Consider the following 17,749-nt stretch of genomic DNA (forward strand, 5'->3'; position numbering starts at 1 on the left):
AACACAATGCACATTCCAGGTCAGTGTCAGGTCTGCAGAGGAGACCTAGTGTGATCATGTCAGCATCTTGGAGGAGATATGGCTTTCTTCTGGCAGCGCAAACATAATTTCTTCCACACACTGGTCCTGGCCAGTGTTTCTATTCAGAGACCACGTGGGCACGCTATAGTGCATCCATCAAAGCTTATTCATACTTGGCTGAAAGTGCGCAGTGAAACACAGTGTGTGATCTGCAGGATAACAAAAGGGTCACACAGAGAGTGAGGAATAACCTTCATACATAATGCGCTTTACCGGCCTGTGAGGAATTCTCAGCACATTGTGTCCTGTGTGATGCATGTTGTATTCATGAAAAGGGCTAATGTGTATAATCTGTGTGCAGTTGAGCAGCAAATTAATAAATTCATATTGTGGTTCTGTGTCATAGGCAACAAATCACTGACATTCACCAGGCTTAAATGCACTGTGCACACTACAACAGTGAATTATTAGAGGATATATTAAATTTTATGTACATGCAGTTTTATAAGCTTATTTATACTCTTGCATGTTTGAGGTATGGTGGGGTTTTGCCATTTTTTTCTCATTTTGGTACATTCAATTCCCTTTCCTGGCTAATAAAACCAACAATTACTTTGCGACCTTCAGCTTTCTTGACAATAACCCATAGAGCGTCTATGAGTTTTAATTCAGGCGAGTTACCTGGCCAATCAAGCCAAGTAATATCATGGCCAGAAAACTATTTAGTAGCAGCTTTGTCATAGTGGGCAGATGCAAAGTCCTGCTGGAAAAAGAAATTGGCATTTGTTTTGTTATTGGGAAATATAGACATAGTTCCTTTTTTTGTCATTCACAAGTATATGCTTGGCTGGGTTATATTAAGTGTAACATTCAATATATGGTAATAAAGTCTATAAAACACGATCTTTGGGATTCATGCGGCACACAAACGCTTTTAAAATTCGGCAAAACTGGGCTACTGTATCAATATTCGATTCGCTTTTCGTCTTGGCCCTCGGTAGTTGCCGTAGTGACATATAAATGTGTTTTCAACCGGAAGTCCCGCCCCTTTTTCATCCCCTCTCTGGCCGACTGAGTAAGTTCATGTTGCACCACAAATATAATGACTATTTTAATCATCATCCATCCTCTTTGTCAGCAAGAGTTATAACCCAACTTTTGCTAAATTATAATTATTTCATTCCGTTGGTAGAAGATTAGATAGAAATTTTATTTTCAGTACATTGATTATCGTCTGTATAGCTGGTAAACTCACTCGATCTCTCTCTTCCGCAGCGTCCAGTCCGCTGACACGGCAGCATGGTAAGGATTGCATCTGATTTTAATCTATTAGTTGCTTATTATTTGTGCTTAATAAGGTTATATGTCATGTATACGTGTATGTTGTTACTTAAAATGTGTTTGCTGTTCAGTTAATGGTCGGTAGTTGTTGTAAAAGTAGCTAGCACTGGCTATTAGCATTAGCAAAATGCCGCTCAAGGGCTAAGCTGGGCCACCCGGCTGCAGTTTGTTGAGGAATGACACATACCTGAGTCAATACCTATAAGAAATTGTTTGTTTTTTTGTTTGTTTGTTTGTTATTTTAAATAGAATTGAATGGCTTGAAAGTAGCTTAAGGCACTAAAATCATAGTTGCGCCTTTTCTACAGTACTACAGCTCTGACTTGGTCTGCGTTAGCCACAGGGTGCCTGACAACTAGCAATATCCTACCGAAAGAGAGGTTTTTTTGCTAACAGCAAGAAGTCCAAACATCTCAGGCTGATGTGCCCGAGATGCATTCACACTCTTGCGAGAATAATGATGGACCAAGTGCTAGGTTTCGACTCTATACCGGGAACCTCAGTTCCACCGGTCCACTAACACTCGTTAGCGATTCATTATCAGCATGTGAAGTTTGATGCTCTGTCTGTCTGTCTGATCATTTTTGCTCTGATTATTTGTAGCCTCGCAAGATAGAAGAAATCAAAGATTTCCTGCTGACAGCCAGGAGGAAGGATGCCAAGTGTAAGAGGCACACAGACATCACATTTTGATGTTTAACAACTAGAAAAGTTAATCTTCTTGACAAAGAATAGGTAGATATGTGGGTGACAGCTTGCCACAGACAGCTCTATGTGAACATTATAAATTGAAATGCACCTTTGTAAGTCCGCTGAAGGTGTTGAAAAAGACATTTGAACCTCTAGAAACATGGTTTTTGGGGGGTTTTTTTTGGTCATCTATCATGTAGTTACCTCTAAATTAAAGTGCTCATCAATGAGATTTTCGTCTTCCCCCAAAGCAAAATCACCAGGGCTTTGATAAATAATAAATTGTGGTGAAATTTACTAAAAATGTTTAGTAATCGACAGGCTTGTGGCAGTTATTCTGTGTTCTCTTAGGCTATTTAATATACAGACCATTCATACTTATGTAGTCACCTCCCACAAGCCTATTTTTGAGGCATGAAGAAACTTGTGTTCAGAACGCTGTTTTTATTATCAGATCCAGTAGAAGAAAGCATTAAACTAAAGCTCTCACCTATTAGTGTTAGTTTGACTTGAGAAATAATTATGTTTGAGTTGACTTTTGAAGAGACTCGGCGCTAACACAGCTTTGTCTTTCCTCCTTTAGCCGTAAAGATCAAGAAGAACAAGGACAATGTTAAGTTCAAGGTGCGCTGCAGCAGGTACCTGTACACCCTGGTCATCACAGACAAGGAGAAGGCTGAGAAGCTCAAACAGTCCCTGCCCCCAGGTGAGTAATAACAGAGGGGTGGCATGTAAAGTGAACACAGCTGTCTTGCAAATGTACTCTTGATTTTTATCAAGTAGATTTAAGGGCTTTGAATTAAAATGATTCAGACTAAATCTTTTATTGCACTGATTTAAAGATCTGTGCACATATACTACTCTGTACAGTTTTGGACCACCTTTGGGTTGAAGATTTTTAATGCTAGTCCATCCCTTTAAGTTAACTTACTTATTGAGACATTATGGTTCGGTGATTGTTAATGGTTTGTTTCTTTTGGCTGCAGTCACAGTGTGCCCTTTTAAAAGTATGCAGTGTTAAAGAATAAACCATTTTTTAAGAACATTCATAAAAATACAGTTAAACTTTTTGATATCCTGGGACTTTGGTGCTTTTATTGGCCCACAGTAGTTGCCTGCTTCATCTTACAATACAGTTTTGAAAGCAAACGCATAAAATGTAGTTAATTGCATTAACAAATGTCTGGAATCTTTAGCATTTAAAATGTCTGTGTGCACATGTATTAATGATATCTGGTTATCGTGGAAAATAACCTGAACTTTTCAGTGTGTAAAGCACAGCTGCAGATTCTCTGTTTACAATGTGTAGAGCAGAAGGTCCTGATACTTAAGTGCCCCGAATGGCGAGCAGGGTTAATAGTGCAATACTGCAAAAAAAAGTCTCGTAATAAAGAGAACCAAAGAAATTGATTGCTACAGCAGAGCTTTCCCAACTTATGTTGTTCCTTTGCTCTGATGTCTGGTTGGTTTTCAAATGTTTTCATATTTGATTGCAGCCTGTCTAGACATTACAGTTAGTGCCTAATAGTCTGTGTATGGTGGAATTGCACCATAAAAACTGTAGCTAAGAAGTTTGCCTCATAATGGCAGAGGAGCCATTTTTAGACAAATGAATTCATTTCAAAATTAATAATATCATCAATTTTCTGCTGCATATCAGGGTTTAGGTTAGGTTGGGGTTTTTTTTGAAGAATTATTTCTTTAAAAATTGTAATACTTTGAATTATAATAAGCTAGCATTTTATCCTCTGCTCTGCTTTTCTGTAACACGTCATGCTGTAGCTGCTAGGACTGAAACTGGTATTGAATCGCAAGCTCTTTGTATTTAAAAACAACAACCCTGAATTAAATTCTAATTGCCACAGAAACTTTCTTGCTCTCCAAAGAGCAGATCCACATTAACGGGTTCTTTGCAGTTTGCTGTCACTCGTGTTGGTGGCAGTCTGCAGTCGTCTTAATACTGCCGGTATGATAATTGTTAATAACTTGCCCTGTAAAGGTCACATGTCATATCTGGTGCTAGTGGAGGAATTTTGCTGCAAATATAAATACTCCTTACTACTTTAATCATGTGATGCCTCAAATGTATTTTCCCAGTTTGTGTTTTTAAAGATTGTTTAACAAGTGTGTATCTGAATATTTCTAATGTTTTGTCTTTTGTTCTCTACAGGTCTGGCTGTGAAGGAGCTGAAGTAAATCCGTGATGTACAGATAATTGTAATAAAAACTGGGGGAAAAAAATCACTTTGACTTCTGTGTTTTGTTGTGTTGTTATACCATAATCCACAAGTGTGACATGGACATTGGAGCATTTGATCTGAAATGAGGAACAATGACTTTATAGCACAGTTTGGGGCGAAATAATAAAATGCATCCTTTGCAGATGTTGATTATTTTCTTCAGCTTCATCTTTGTAGATGCTTTCACTGTCTGCGTGGTTACAATGTCTGCATCAACATATAGCCACGCTACATCTATATACAAGATTTTTACCCAGAAAATGTAAACTTGTACATTTTAATGGCTATAGAATTAATTTTGTAAACATTTAAAGTGATAAAGTCATATAACCAGCACAGTTAGCTATTTGACAGCTGGGCTGAATCTGGCTCAGTTTCACTTAGTTTAATTACAGCAAAGTTTCATAAGTAAATATAAATAACCTGCTCATGAATACAGCAAATATTATTTTAGCATCTAAATTTGGTGCATCTGTAGCTGAAGTACACCAGAAAATACAAGTATGCAAAATGTTAATATAAGCCACTTTAAAAATGACCCACCAGCTGTTCTCACGGGCTGCATGTTGTGTAATTGGCTTAATTGAACACTAGGTGGCACCGCTGTTGCTTATTTACCAGAGAATAAAGGGGCCGTTAATAATAATAAAATAAAAAAAAATCGATGTAGCCGATGTTACAATACACTGACTTTGTGTATTTAATTAATTAGTTGTACTTATGATGTGTGCTTCCAGACTAATGTTCCCAAACAATTTACGAAAGCGAATGTGCGCGCCCCCTCACCCCCTGGTGTCCTGCTCCTACTATAAGTGCGCGTTCACGCTGCTGACTGTGTTGTCTGCTGTTTGTGTGGAGCAGCTGTCGGTCGGATAGTATCTGTGGGTCCACAGGAACGGAAACATGGACGCAGAGTGATTATTGGTCTTTCTCTTGAAAAATCCTAACCGGATCTCACTTTGCAATCACACTTTTACCTTTGCAGGACTTTCCCCACCTCTCATGTGTGGTCGAGTGTGTTTCCACAACCGAGCATGCTTTTATCGTTGCCTTTGTTTAATGTGCGACTTGATTAAAATATCCGGCAGCGGAAGAAACTGCCTGCTTTACTACTGAGAGGCTAATTTAGGCTGAAGCCTAACTTTTTCTCCGGGCAGTGATGTCTTCGGATCGTGTGGATTACATTGCGCCGTGGTGGACTTACTGGCTTCACAATTTTCCTCATATCAATCTGAGGTTTCAGCCCATTGATAAGACCTTCCAGCCTGAAGATGAGAACTACCAGCAGGTCAGTGGAGACGGATATGGGACATATGGCTCTTTACCAGAAGCCTAGTTATAGATGCTTAAAAACTGGGGCATAATATGTCTGTAGGTTTCTGCGATGACACTTAATAAAGAGTTTATAATACTATTTTAACACATTGTCCCAAAACCAACCGACAGTATGATCAATTTTTCTGATATTGCTGTTGTTTCACTAGAATCAGTTGTGGGCTGTTTGCTATCACTGTCCCTTCTGCTACCCTCAAGAGTCACACTGCATTGTATTATTGATGACAAAAGTGGGCCATAATGTCCCTGTACGTAACCTAGTCAGCTCCAGTGAAATCACACTGAAGCATCTTTACTTTGCCATGGACCTGAGAATCAATTCAAAATGCTGTCTATGTATTCTAATTGCAGTCATTTTTCTGAAAGCAGCAATTGCTCTTCAGCAAACACACTAACAAAGCATCATCATCATTACTTCAGAAAACCTTAGAAAGAGAAACGCAGGACAGGACATCTCCCAAATACTGCTTGGATCTACTGTTGCAGCTTTTAAAATGAGCTAATCTTTTATCTGTGTGTGCTGGAGAGACAGAGAGAGGAAGCACACTTGTGGGATAATGCTGGCATAGATCACCCGTGGGAGTCAAAGTGATTCCCATCCAACTCCAGAGGTGGTGACAGGACCATTTCACACAGCACTGAAGAGGGTTGGGATCAACTTTTGGATGACTAATGACCTGCTTGTGAACACATGTCATGTTCCATGAATGTTTCATTATTTAACTGTTGAATTTTTCAAGGTTACAGTTCTGCCTCTGTCAGTGCAAGTAGTCATCCTGAGAAGTGATGGCATTTAAGTTCATTGCTATAGCACCCTAGCACACTGGTCTCCAGAGTGAGTTCAGGTGTCTGAGACAGTCAGAGCCTTAAAATGATTTTCAAGTGTTTAATTTCAGCAGTGAAATAAGGGAAGTGGGAGTCATTATCACATACAGTCACCATTAGTGAATCGCAAATGGGTGCATTCTTTCATAAGCCAATACTAGTCACGCCACATTTAATGTGGCTATGATTCATATATCATCATATTTCTGTGTTAACACATGATCACAAGTTTCCTGGAATTTGAAGGAGGATTTTAGTCATAACACGTCTTACTTATTCTAACGAAGTGGGGACAATAAGAGTTTATTTTTCCACCTTGTGATGTTTTTAGTGGGCGCTTCATGCACTTGTTTCGCCCCTCTAATGATGAAATTTCCATCCCTCAGACCCAAGGGGGACCCCCTCTGTACTATAACTTTAACGCTGACATTGTCAACAGTTACCTATCTGCAGAGATAGGAAGCAACTTAGGGTCTCTCCTTTTCTGTTGGAAAAGTATCAAGAGAAGAATCAAGCCTAAAAAACTCTTCAGGATGTGTAGAGTCCCCGTGGTTGACTCTTTCAGGACCCTTTCAATAGAAAAGGAGAGACCCTAAGAAAGGTGCATACTGGACAACATATTCACTGATACCATTGCATTCATTTAGGTTTTAATGCATTCTGTCTTTGCAAGATATAGAATATAATTTTTTACTCATGTTAAGGAAGACTCTGAATCAGGAAGAGAAAGGCAGATTGCCTTTTTTTCCTCGTGCTGCCCTGTGCTGCCCTTGGTTTCACTGTGGAAATACAGCCAGAGCGACGGGGTGCAGGAAGAGAAGGTGGTGAGTCTCAGCAGGTGAAAAGCAATTCCCACTGAGAATACTGTCAGGCACAGGCAGTCAGTCGGTCTGGGGTAGGAAATCCCCACCACTGCATCCATCAACCTTACTTGTTCTGTGCGAATCTTCTTTCTCCCACCACACTGTATCTGACTAAGCCATGCTCCTGCTTTCTATTGTCGAGGCTTTAATGGTCTCAGCATGTAAAACAATGTACTGTAAAGCACCACAGCAAATGACGCAATTTCAGGCACATGCCAGGCTACTTAGGGCATTATATTCCTTTTCCTTTATGAGCTGTTGAGCTTAATTCAGATCACCACCCCCTGTTTTGCCTGAATTAGAAGCCGTGTTCATGTGCTGTGCATGTAATCGATTAACGAGTTACTGAGAATAACACTGATAACATGGATCTTGGGTGTCCTGAATAGTCGCCAAGCTGTGAATTATGCTTATAGTATTTAGGGCAAGTGTTAAGGTTGCTAGTGAAGTATAATGTATTAACATGGTCAGCACTGCGACACAATAAAAGCTGTGAATTAACTTATAGTGTCTTGTTTTATAAAACTACAGTACACTGTGATATCTGGGGTGATTTAGTGCATTGCAGTTGATACTTTTACAGCATTTAACAGTTTAATGGGATAAAAATTTCACTTTAATTGAGTTATGTGGTGGTGAGTGGATTCTTTTGTTAACGAGTTGCTGAGTTGACATTCTCTGTTGTAGATGGGGTAGCATTGAGCAGCTGAGCCATGCTTCTTAAAGCAGACCACATGCTTTGTCAGAGGATTTGTAATTGGTTAGTTGTACTGTGGGCAATCCTGGTGAAGTCCCGTCCTGGCTTCGGGCCAGGGAATGTGAAGGGATGTGAGGGGATGTGAGGGGATGCTATATTTCATTGTTCTTTATCTGTGTGTGTGTGTGTGTGTGTGTGTGTGTGTGTGTGTGTGTGTGTGTGTAGTAGGAATCTACTACTGCTGTTGTCAGTAAAGGAATGTCTGTAAGCTGAATCATCTGCATGGAGTGCCTCTAATTTCTGTCTTCTGACCTTAATCAAGCTATTCTTTTTTATTTTACTGAGATATTTTGGAAAATCTCATCTAGTGCTGCAGAGTTAAGGGTTGAGTAGGCTTGAAAACTATGCAGAGGATCCGTTGAGTGACTGCTTTAAAGGTAAAAGTGTTTAAACCTTGCTCCCAGGGCCCACTTTCACACCTGCACTCAATTGGTCAATTACTACACTGAGTGGGCGTGATTGTTGAACTGTTTTTTCTCTTCTCGTCAGTCCAGCTAGCATTCATTTTAAGCATGCTGACCTCGTGATCAGCTGACATCCATCACTTATGTTTGTTTTGGGCACGCACATGCTCGAGAGACAAACTGCTGATCTGCTCAGCAATTTGCTCAGTCTTTCTCAGCCAGTGTCTGATGTAGAAAATGGATTTCTCTGCTCTTCCTGTCCCGAGGCCTGGGGGATATAAAGAGGGCAAAAAAAATGAAAAGGCTTACCCAAAAGTAGGACAGAGTTGGGGGCCTAATTTTTTTTGTTCCTGTATTTTTGAATGTATGTGTGTGCGTGTGTGTGTTGAGCCAGACGTTATGTGCAGGTCAGAAGATCCTAGTCTGACTTCTCCTTTCTTTACTTCATTTCCTGCTTTGTGAATCAAACATGCTCCAGTCATCCCACCAATGTGCTCGCCTCCCTTTTTTAGCAGCCAGAGTCACAAAAACTCATGTAGTGTGACTTTGCTATTAAGTCTGTCATTAACAAAATGATATAATGTAATACTGAAATCAAAGTTTCAGAGTAATAGTCATTTGTGCTTCTGTTTACTTGAAGTTTTTAATATATATGTTTAGGTAGTCCTACATTTGCACTGGTACTTACTGTACTGTGCAAAAATCTTGAGCCACGGTGGAAGCCATTCTGTTGTTAGTGTATTTTTAATGTACTGCTGACAATGTGGGAGTGTAATTGTGCATTACTGGCTAGGGGAGCCAACTGGGAGACAGAACTTTCTTATTATGCAAATTAAAATAAAACAAAAAACAAATAAAATGTAGGCAGATTGGTTACCGTACAGTATACAGCTCTGTACAAAAGTCTCAAGTCATCCATAATTTCTTTATATTTTGAAAGTAAAACAGGGAATATGTGCAGTGATTTGTTGAAACATATGCCAATGTGTTGAAATACTTAATATAAGACAAAAATAGAGTTTGTGAGCTCCACAGTGGATATTCCGTAGGATCACCTTTATTCTTCACCACAATCTTTTGTCATTTCTTCAAGCAGTCTTCAGCAATACTTGTCAAGGATTCTTTAAAGACGTTTAAAGCTCTTCTTGGGATTTTGGCCGCCTTTTGTTCTGTTCTCTGTCAAGATGATCCCACACTGCTTCTATAATGTTGAAGTCTGGGCTCTGAGGAGGCCAATCCATGACTGATAGAGTTCTAATGTGTGATTTTCTGCCCAGATATGCTTTTACTGCTCTGGCAGTGTGTTTGTCATGGTGAAGAATGAAGCTGTTAACATTCAGATACTTTCCAGATGGTGTTGCATGGTGGATCAAAATCTGATCAGGATTGTCGTACTTGCATTTCATGACTTTCAGGTGCTGTTCATCTTCAGCTAATTCAGCTCATTGTTGGTGTTGTTGGTGCAAAAATACTTTTCATGCCAGTCAAACTATGATCTTTGACATTTGCTGTAGATTCAACTAAAGAAATTGAAATAAATTGTGTATTTTTTTGCAGCAGGCTGCTTGTAAGGGTGTGTAAAAACATTTAAACTTGGTTGGTTGCTAAGTTGCCTGTTATAGTTAGACACAGCATTGGTTCTTCCCTGGAGTTAGGTGTGTTTTTATGCTTAAGTGATTCATAGATCAGAGTTAAGATCAGTGTTAGGACACAAACAAACAACAATGATAATAATAATTCCTCTGAAGATGGTCAGGTACAAGGACTGGACTGAGAATCTGTGAAAAACCAGCCAAAGAAAAACTGTCCAAAGAAAACCTTTGAAAGACCTTCAGGAAGCAAGGAGAAATATTGCTCAAGACGACTTTAAAACATTACAAGACATTCTGGCTCCTTGGAAGAAAAATATAAAAAAAATATAAAGAGATGAGGGGTGGTTCAAGGCGTTTGTGCAGTACTGTACATCAAAAGAAAAGCAGATGTTTGGCTGATTACCGAAGTAATTAACTCAGGCATTACTTGAACCAATTTTGAGTTGGTCATGAGACTCTGGGAAGACACAGGCAGCATGTACGTGTTTTTTTGTGAAAATTAAATATTTTCCTCTTATCAGCTGTTCAGTAACAGTAATTACTGTGAAGAATGTGGATGTATGCTCGTGTACGCCCAGTCAAGCACAGAAATGTGTTGAAAAATGTATGCAGCCGCTGCAGGAAATCTGTCATGTTCTTTACTGTTGACAGTTAGCTACTAGTCTCATGTGGTGTTATGCCTGCTACGGTACAAAGAGTTCAGGGAAGCTTTTGTATTTTAGGGTAGATGTTTGTCTACTTTGCTCTTGTTCTAAACATTTACACAATTAAGGATGGTTAAAAAACTTTTGTCTGTTTGCTGCACAGGAAAATAGACTTTTTTCTCTTTTTGTCTGAGACAAATTGACACATCTCCCCACCTCAGACAGTCTTCTGTTGAAGGCTTTTATCTTATTACCATTGCTCAGAGTGATATGGGATAAAGACTTAGGCACATACACAGCGTTCATTTATGGTCACAAACAACAAGAACTTTTAATACATCCCATCTCTCTGCGTCAGCAGCTTTTCTTTGTGTCTGTCTGAAAAATGAGTTCCACCGTGATGCTTCCAAACAGTTTGGTTTTTCAGACTTTCCAAGTGTTTTTTGTCACCTTTGCTATTTCTGTTGTCATTCATCAGCATTTCCTTCACCTCACCATCTTTATTCATTGACATAAAACCTCCCAGTTTAAATAAATGTGCTGTGTGTCAGAGCCGCTAATCATAAAGACCAGGAGACTTATGTGCAGTCTTTGTGGATAAAATATGTATTTTTTATGATTTTCTCCAAGTCATATACTTCAGTTTGAAAGCGCTGCAGCTATTATTTCCCATTAAAGTACAGCCATTACATTCTCATTATACTGCTAGATTTATGAATATTTCTAATTTATGGTTAAAAAATGATTTGATTGCATTTTTACGTGAGCCCTCTTCACACGATGTTGTTTCAAGCAGCTACTTTCCTGATTTGCAGCTGATTTTACAGCTAAACGCTTATACGGCACTGTTGTGTTAACTGTGTTTAGTGCGTGTGATCGAAAATGAAAAATTATGCGTTTCAAGAGCTGAAAATCCATTATCTGTTCAGCTATCGCAGTCACTCTGATTGCACTGGAAATTTACCAACTCCTTTTGCCGCCTCCTCAAGAAAATCAATCTTAAATCTGTCGTTCTTAATTCCCATGCTCCTTGTCTGATCTCAGCCTCTCCCCGTTTGCCTGAATGATTGTGTAACCTTATTGTTAAAGCAGTGATTCACCTCAGCTCAGTCTCTCTGGTAGGTTGTCTTTTTTTGCTACACAGCCATCTATGTATGTATTCCTCGTTAGTGACATGCACAGACAAAGAGAACTTACACTGTCCCCTCTGGGTTTCCAGAAGGTCATTAACCCCAATCTGTCTCCATGCTGCTTGAAGCTAGTGATTAGCATCACCTGATTGACTATATGGTATGGCTTAGGTCTGCACTAATAAGGCAATATTCAAGCCCTCATGCTGATCTAACTATGATTAAACAGGATATGACAGCAGCGGATGACCAACCATGCTGCTGTAAACTTGGTTTTCTTTGTATTTCCTTAGTGTTACAATTTTAGTTAGTGATATACAACACAGGAAACCTTCAGCAGGTTGCATCAAAAGCCATACAGCTTTGGCCGTACACCAAAGCTGTATGAATTGGGAGACGTGGATTCACATAGCCACATTCCTCTCATGTCGCTCTTCCATGTAAGCTGGGGTGGGGGGGTGGGTTTCCTTTGTTGTGACGGTGTGGAATCAAAATCATGACCCCTGACTTCCCCGAGGAAACAGGTTGGCTTTGGGTTCAGAGAGGAAATAAACATAACGCGCTTTGCTTCACTCCAGAGATGTCCCGGTCAGGATGGCCATGTTTATTAAAGAAGCATTTACTAGAAAAATATTCACAACGGTTTCTTTTTAAAGAAAAAATAGAAAGGGTGAAATTAAACAGATTGGAAAAAACTTCAGACACCATTAGTTTATGGTAGTAAGACAGCACAATGTAGATATTATTAAAAAAAAAAGCTGTATTGATGTATAAGTTTCTGTGGGGTACTTTATTGCAATATAGTAGACCTACCATTAATATTAGTTTCACAATAACAATGGTGCAAAATACCACCTAAGTAGCGACAGCTTATAATCAAGTTATCAAAAGCAGTGGAGTGGATAAAAACTTCTGTCATTTTTTTCTTCCATCTCCAGTATTTGCTTCAAAGTTGCTTCTTGCTTCCTCTCACTGCAGGCATTAGGAAACTGGTTGACTGTAGAACTGCAGTGGGTCTTTGGATGCTTTTCTTAATTGCTTGTGTTAGCCATACTGGTATTAATACTTCCCTAACATAGTGTAATAGATTTGAAACAATGGTTTAACAACAGAACAACCCCCCCCTTCTCATCCATATCCCATGGGTCACCTTGCTGGGACTTAATAGCATCCCAGCTGTGAACATGGTCAGGCTCAGCTGAATGCACTGAGCTGGAAAGGGCCCTCGTCCCCGGGGCATCCAAGTACGTATCGGAGTGGAACAGGCAGAAGCAAGGAGGAAGATAGTGAGTTGGACCATTCATTGATCTTTGGGTGGGGGACTTTGCTTCTTTGCCATATCAGCTTGCATTTCTTAAGGCGCTTGGCTGCCTCAGTTCAATCTGGTATGGTGGTCTTGAGTCATAGAAAAAGTGCTGTGCTATGTCATGCAGAATGATAAATGTAGTAAAGAAAGAAATGATGGGGAAAAATTTGCCATAGGGCTGTCATTTTAAAAGCTAAAGGTTACTAATTGTGAGGTGTACTAAAATATGTTTGTTAAGTATTAAGTTTAATAAAAAAAAAACTTGATGACATGAATCTAAAGATTTGGGATTTAAGCTTTTTACAAAAAAGTTGCTGTTGTGTTGTTTTGTAGGAGAGAAGGATCCAGTCCTTGTGGAGTTTTGGGGTGTAGAAGGGAAAAGTAGTGAAATATTAAAAGAATAAGTGAAAGAGAAAGCTCTTTTCTGGTGACATTCAACAGCAGCTACTGTTGCCCACCAAGCTTTGAATTTCAAAGTGGAGCTTTTTCTTTTTAAATGTCTTCTTTTTTCACTAACTGACCTGACACCTATTTAACCCCTATCACGCTGAAGTAATGTCACTGCCCATTCAGGCCACTGTCGAATTCTGTGTATTGCAAAGCGATGTGCACAGCGCCTGGAGGCCTTCCCCACCTACGCACAGCTGTCTGCCACCTGCTGTGGAGCTCCAATGCTTGCAGAAGACACTTCACATCGCTTAGCGTTGCATTTAGAGCTCCGCTAAGTTTGTGGAATTCCTCTGTTAAATGACTTAGGGCTGCTTAGCAGATGCACTTTAACAGATGGAGGTGCTTTCCATTTCTATGTATTAATTATGTGTATTAAAAATTGATTTTTAATGGGAGCTCAGTAAAAGGCACATATAACACTTAGGGAGTTGTGAGTTTACATCTGTGTTGACATAGCACGACCTCTATGTGCTCTGTTTCTTGTCTGTCTTTGTTATGCTCCAGCAAAGCGGCAGAGAGTGCTCATCAAGGACACTGAATATTTGGAAAGATGTTCTCTAGTAAATCAGAGTCTTTCCAGTGAAATTAAGTTGAACTGACTGTGAAGCTGTAAAAGCAAACTTCCACATCCCTGCATTATACCTCCCACAGTCCCTCTCTTGGATTGAGACCGAAGCACCGTGAACATGCTCCGGAGCAGCATAGACTCCACTCAGTATTGATTTTTGCATCCTTCGAGTCGTAAGTGCATTCAGAGGGTTATTTTCAGTATTTCATATTATCTGACATTAGAAAGCAATAACACCATTCTGCCTTGGCCAGCTGTCTTTAAGTCTGTTTGTTATATTTCTCACATGGCTTTGCGATAGGTCATTACAGCATCACCGTCCGTTTATCTCACCGTCCCATCTGCGCTGGCTTTCATCATACCTTTGATGGTGCTCGGGGGAGAACAAATGACTCAGTCAGTGCCCTTTGGGTCATTTCTACCCCCGGGTTATTACTGCTTCATTATGCTTCTCCCTTTGTCCTCCATTTGAACAAGAACATGTGTCTAAGCCTTTGTTTATTATTTATTCTCTGTTATGGGCCATTTTGTTGATTGTAATTGTAGTGCGGCTAAATTGCAAACCATTCTTTTTAAAGTTGTTCTCAATATTCTGTCCGGCCCTGTTCTAGTTTTTTTTAGTCTCTTTATAAAAGAATAATGATGAACTCTGCATTTTTTAAGAGTCTGATTAACAAATGAATTACTGCTTACAAATTCAGTACATAGATGTTCAAAGACAGATCTAATAGGCTTTACTTGCCATCTAATTTGCATTGGATATGCTACAGGCAGTTTGAAGTTCATACAGGGGCCACATCGGAATCTCTGAGTAACAAATAGTTCAAAAGTTCAATTAAAAATAATCTGCCCATTTTAACTGTGTGTTAAGTGTATTACCCTGCAGTTTGTATAGTCGTCGTTCTTTGGGGCAGATTCTTTTTTTGGCATTCAACAATGATATCTTGTACTGGATTTTGGGAAAATCACATTATTATGCAACATTCCTGCCTCAAGGCAAGGCCATCTACAATGGGATTGTAATGGGAGAGAAACTGGGCCGAGCAGTGAGTAACAGAGTGTGTTTGAGGTAGCCGTGAGGATGAGGTATCTCTGTCGGCTGTCTCCCCCGTTATGAATTCACGCACATGGAAACACACACTTTGTCAGGCAGCCACTCTTTGCCTGCACCACCTCTCTTTGTCTCTATTTTGCTCTTTTTCTCATCTGCACCCTCAGTGTTTTCATTACCACAACAATTCCTCCGTCATTCTGTCATCTCCTTTTTATGCATCCCCCCCCAACCCCCTCACCCATGCTATCCAGTTCTCCGGGACTGCCTTTACGCTCAGCTAGATCTTCCTTTCTTTCCTGTGCCGTTGCCTCCGGCCTCGTGCTCACCCCACCCCCGTGTCTATAGGGACAATTGGAAGGAAACAAAAGAGAGCGGACAGCACGGCCTCTTGAGTTTACAGTGAGCAAGTAAGGAGAAGGGTGTTAACATATTGAGTCTGCTTTTATGGCGAACCACTCAAACCTAATTTAGGTAGCAGTTAAGTGGTCAGAGTTGCCAATTTGAATTTACCAAAGAGTGAATGTGTGCACACTCTGGTCAGTAAAAGATAAATGGTGTTTTTAAACTTAATGGAAGGTTGGAGTACTTGGGGATGATGGTTCCGGGATGGGGTTTGCGGTGTGGTTATGCGTGTCTTTGTGCTACTGAATGGATGCTACATAATTTAGAAGGTATTATTTTTGCACCCTACTACTGAGAAGAAAGAACAGTAGAGGAAATGACAGACAGTGTTGTCTCAGCTATAAGTGCTTTAAAAGCAATACATTTATGAGTTCCGTTTCAAGTCCTATATATTTTTTGACTTTGTTGTCACAAAAATATAATCGCTGGTGCTCCTCTCATTCTGTCACTTTCTCTGCTTCTTCTGCATTGCCTGCCTGCATAGGAATCACAAGACAGAGGCATGGCAATTTAACCAAGCCTGTCACATGCTGCTTAATTCAAATAGGCTGATAATTCGCCCTTTCACTCGTCTTCCCTCCCCGCTGCAAGGGCAACAACTAACCTGCATGTTACCATGACGATAAGAGGGCCCCGGTGGCCTAGTGTTTGTTCGTTCAGCGGGAGTTTCCCCCTTTTCTCTCCTCCGTTGAAAAATCCAAAGCTGTCTCCCACCCATCCCCCTCTGTTCATATTTTCCACCTGCGCCCCCACATCTCCATCTCATTTACTATGTTCACCTCAATTACACCCAGTTTATGCCAGCTCTCATCATTCAAAAACTCCACCCTGCTTTAAGATGTCGCTCTCTCTCCAGCTCTCTTTGTCTCACCTTGGTGAGCGCTCCCATCCATCTGTCTGAGCACAGCAATTAACACATATACAGCCCCATCTGCGAAATTGCAACGTGCTAAATTTTCATTTAAAGAACTTCTTTACATGTAGCATTTTCTTCTACTGCCTTTTATTTTTGGTCATAGTGTGAAAGCACTGTGGCATAGCCTAAAATAGGAAGCCTCACCTTACTGTCTTGGTTCACTTTAATGCCATGTGGACTGATTTTATTTGAAGGACTCACTCATTTGCATTGAAGTATTTAACATTTATGCTAGCTCCTGAGTGTCTTGTCTCAATGCCGCACTTCTGCTCGAGCCAACGTTAACAGAGTCTCCATTAACAATTCAACTGGCTCCCACACCATCACAAACTCGATGTATTATAGGAAAAAAAGTTGTTTTTTTATATATATAAATTATTTGTGCTAGTGAGGCTAGCAGATGTTAGCTAGCAAACAGCTGGCAGCCATGTCTGCTAGCAAGAATTTTTCTGACAGGTAAGCAGGTAACACTTGGTAACATTTACAGCTAGAAAGTAAATGCACTTTTCACAGTACTAATCATGACAGGGTTTGTGAGCCAGCTTGCTGTAAGCCATGCAACCATCTTCCTCTTCTTTCATCTGGTTCCCTTAGGGTTCACTACAGTAGATCATTTGCTTCAGTCTCTTGCCTCCTCCTCATTTACACCAAACCCTCCTTCACTACATCCATGAATCCTTTTTGTGGTCTCTTTCCATCCTGCCTGGCGGATCTATATTCCAAAATTTTTTGTCCTGTATATCCAGTATTCCCAAACTGCTCACCCTGAGCTGTCCCTCTGGTATACATTTATAATCCTGTCCCTCCAGATCACTCCCACTGAAAATATTAACATATTCAATTCTGCCACCTCCAGCTCGACCTCCTGTCTTTTGTCAGACCCGGGGTCTTCAAATAACATATAATCGCAGGTCTCTCTACCATCTTGTAAACCTCCCTTTTCACTCCTGCTGCTATGCTTGTTACAATCACCCCTGACATTCATCCCGACCCACTGCCTGCACCCTTTTCTTACCTCTCTTGTGCATTGTCCATTGCTTCAAATGATTTACCCAGGGTATTTAAATTTTTCCACCTTCACTGCCTCTGCACCTTGCGTCTTCACTGTTACCCATATTTCCCTCTTATTGTCATATATTCTACTAGCCTTGCAACTACAGATAGTGTAAAAATCGACATAGCTATAATGATGTCACCCACGGGTTTCTGAA

At 40.2% G+C, this 17,749-nt stretch overlaps 2 protein-coding genes across 3 annotated transcripts in view; both read left to right on the forward strand.

Moving 5' to 3' along the window:
* The first annotated feature begins 1,000 nt into the window (after window positions 1-1,000).
* rpl38 (ribosomal protein L38) lies at window positions 1,001-4,296 on the forward strand. Its single transcript, XM_003453391.5, has 5 exons — window positions 1,001-1,096; window positions 1,297-1,323; window positions 1,966-2,026; window positions 2,636-2,758; window positions 4,223-4,296. The coding sequence occupies exons 2-5, from the start codon at window positions 1,321-1,323 to the stop codon at window positions 4,246-4,248; spliced, it is 213 nt and encodes a 70-aa protein (XP_003453439.1). The 5' UTR covers window positions 1,001-1,096; window positions 1,297-1,320; the 3' UTR covers window positions 4,249-4,296.
* An 814-nt stretch (window positions 4,297-5,110) lies between these two features.
* The window catches only part of ttyh2 (tweety family member 2), a 67,991-nt gene continuing 55,352 nt past the window's right edge, over window positions 5,111-17,749 (forward strand). The window contains exon 1 of one of the 2 annotated variants that reach the window (XM_019362269.2): window positions 5,111-5,580. In XM_019362269.2, the coding sequence (XP_019217814.1) occupies window positions 5,452-5,580 (129 nt within the window). In that variant the 5' untranslated portion in view covers window positions 5,111-5,451. The remainder of the gene's footprint in view (window positions 5,581-17,749) is intronic. The other variant, XM_019362270.2, reaches the window with a different exon arrangement.

This window comes from Oreochromis niloticus, linkage group LG8, assembly GCF_001858045.2.
Source record: "Oreochromis niloticus isolate F11D_XX linkage group LG8, O_niloticus_UMD_NMBU, whole genome shotgun sequence".
Lineage (NCBI taxonomy): Eukaryota > Metazoa > Chordata > Actinopteri > Cichliformes > Cichlidae > Oreochromis > Oreochromis niloticus.

Coding starts and splice junctions, on each gene's coding strand:
- rpl38 (XM_003453391.5), top strand. Junction 2,027..2,635: donor CAGGAGGAAGGATGCCAAGT/GTAAGAGGCACA, acceptor TTCCTCCTTTAG/CCGTAAAGATCAAGAAGAAC. Junction 2,759..4,222: donor CAAACAGTCCCTGCCCCCAG/GTGAGTAATAAC, acceptor TGTTCTCTACAG/GTCTGGCTGTGAAGGAGCTG.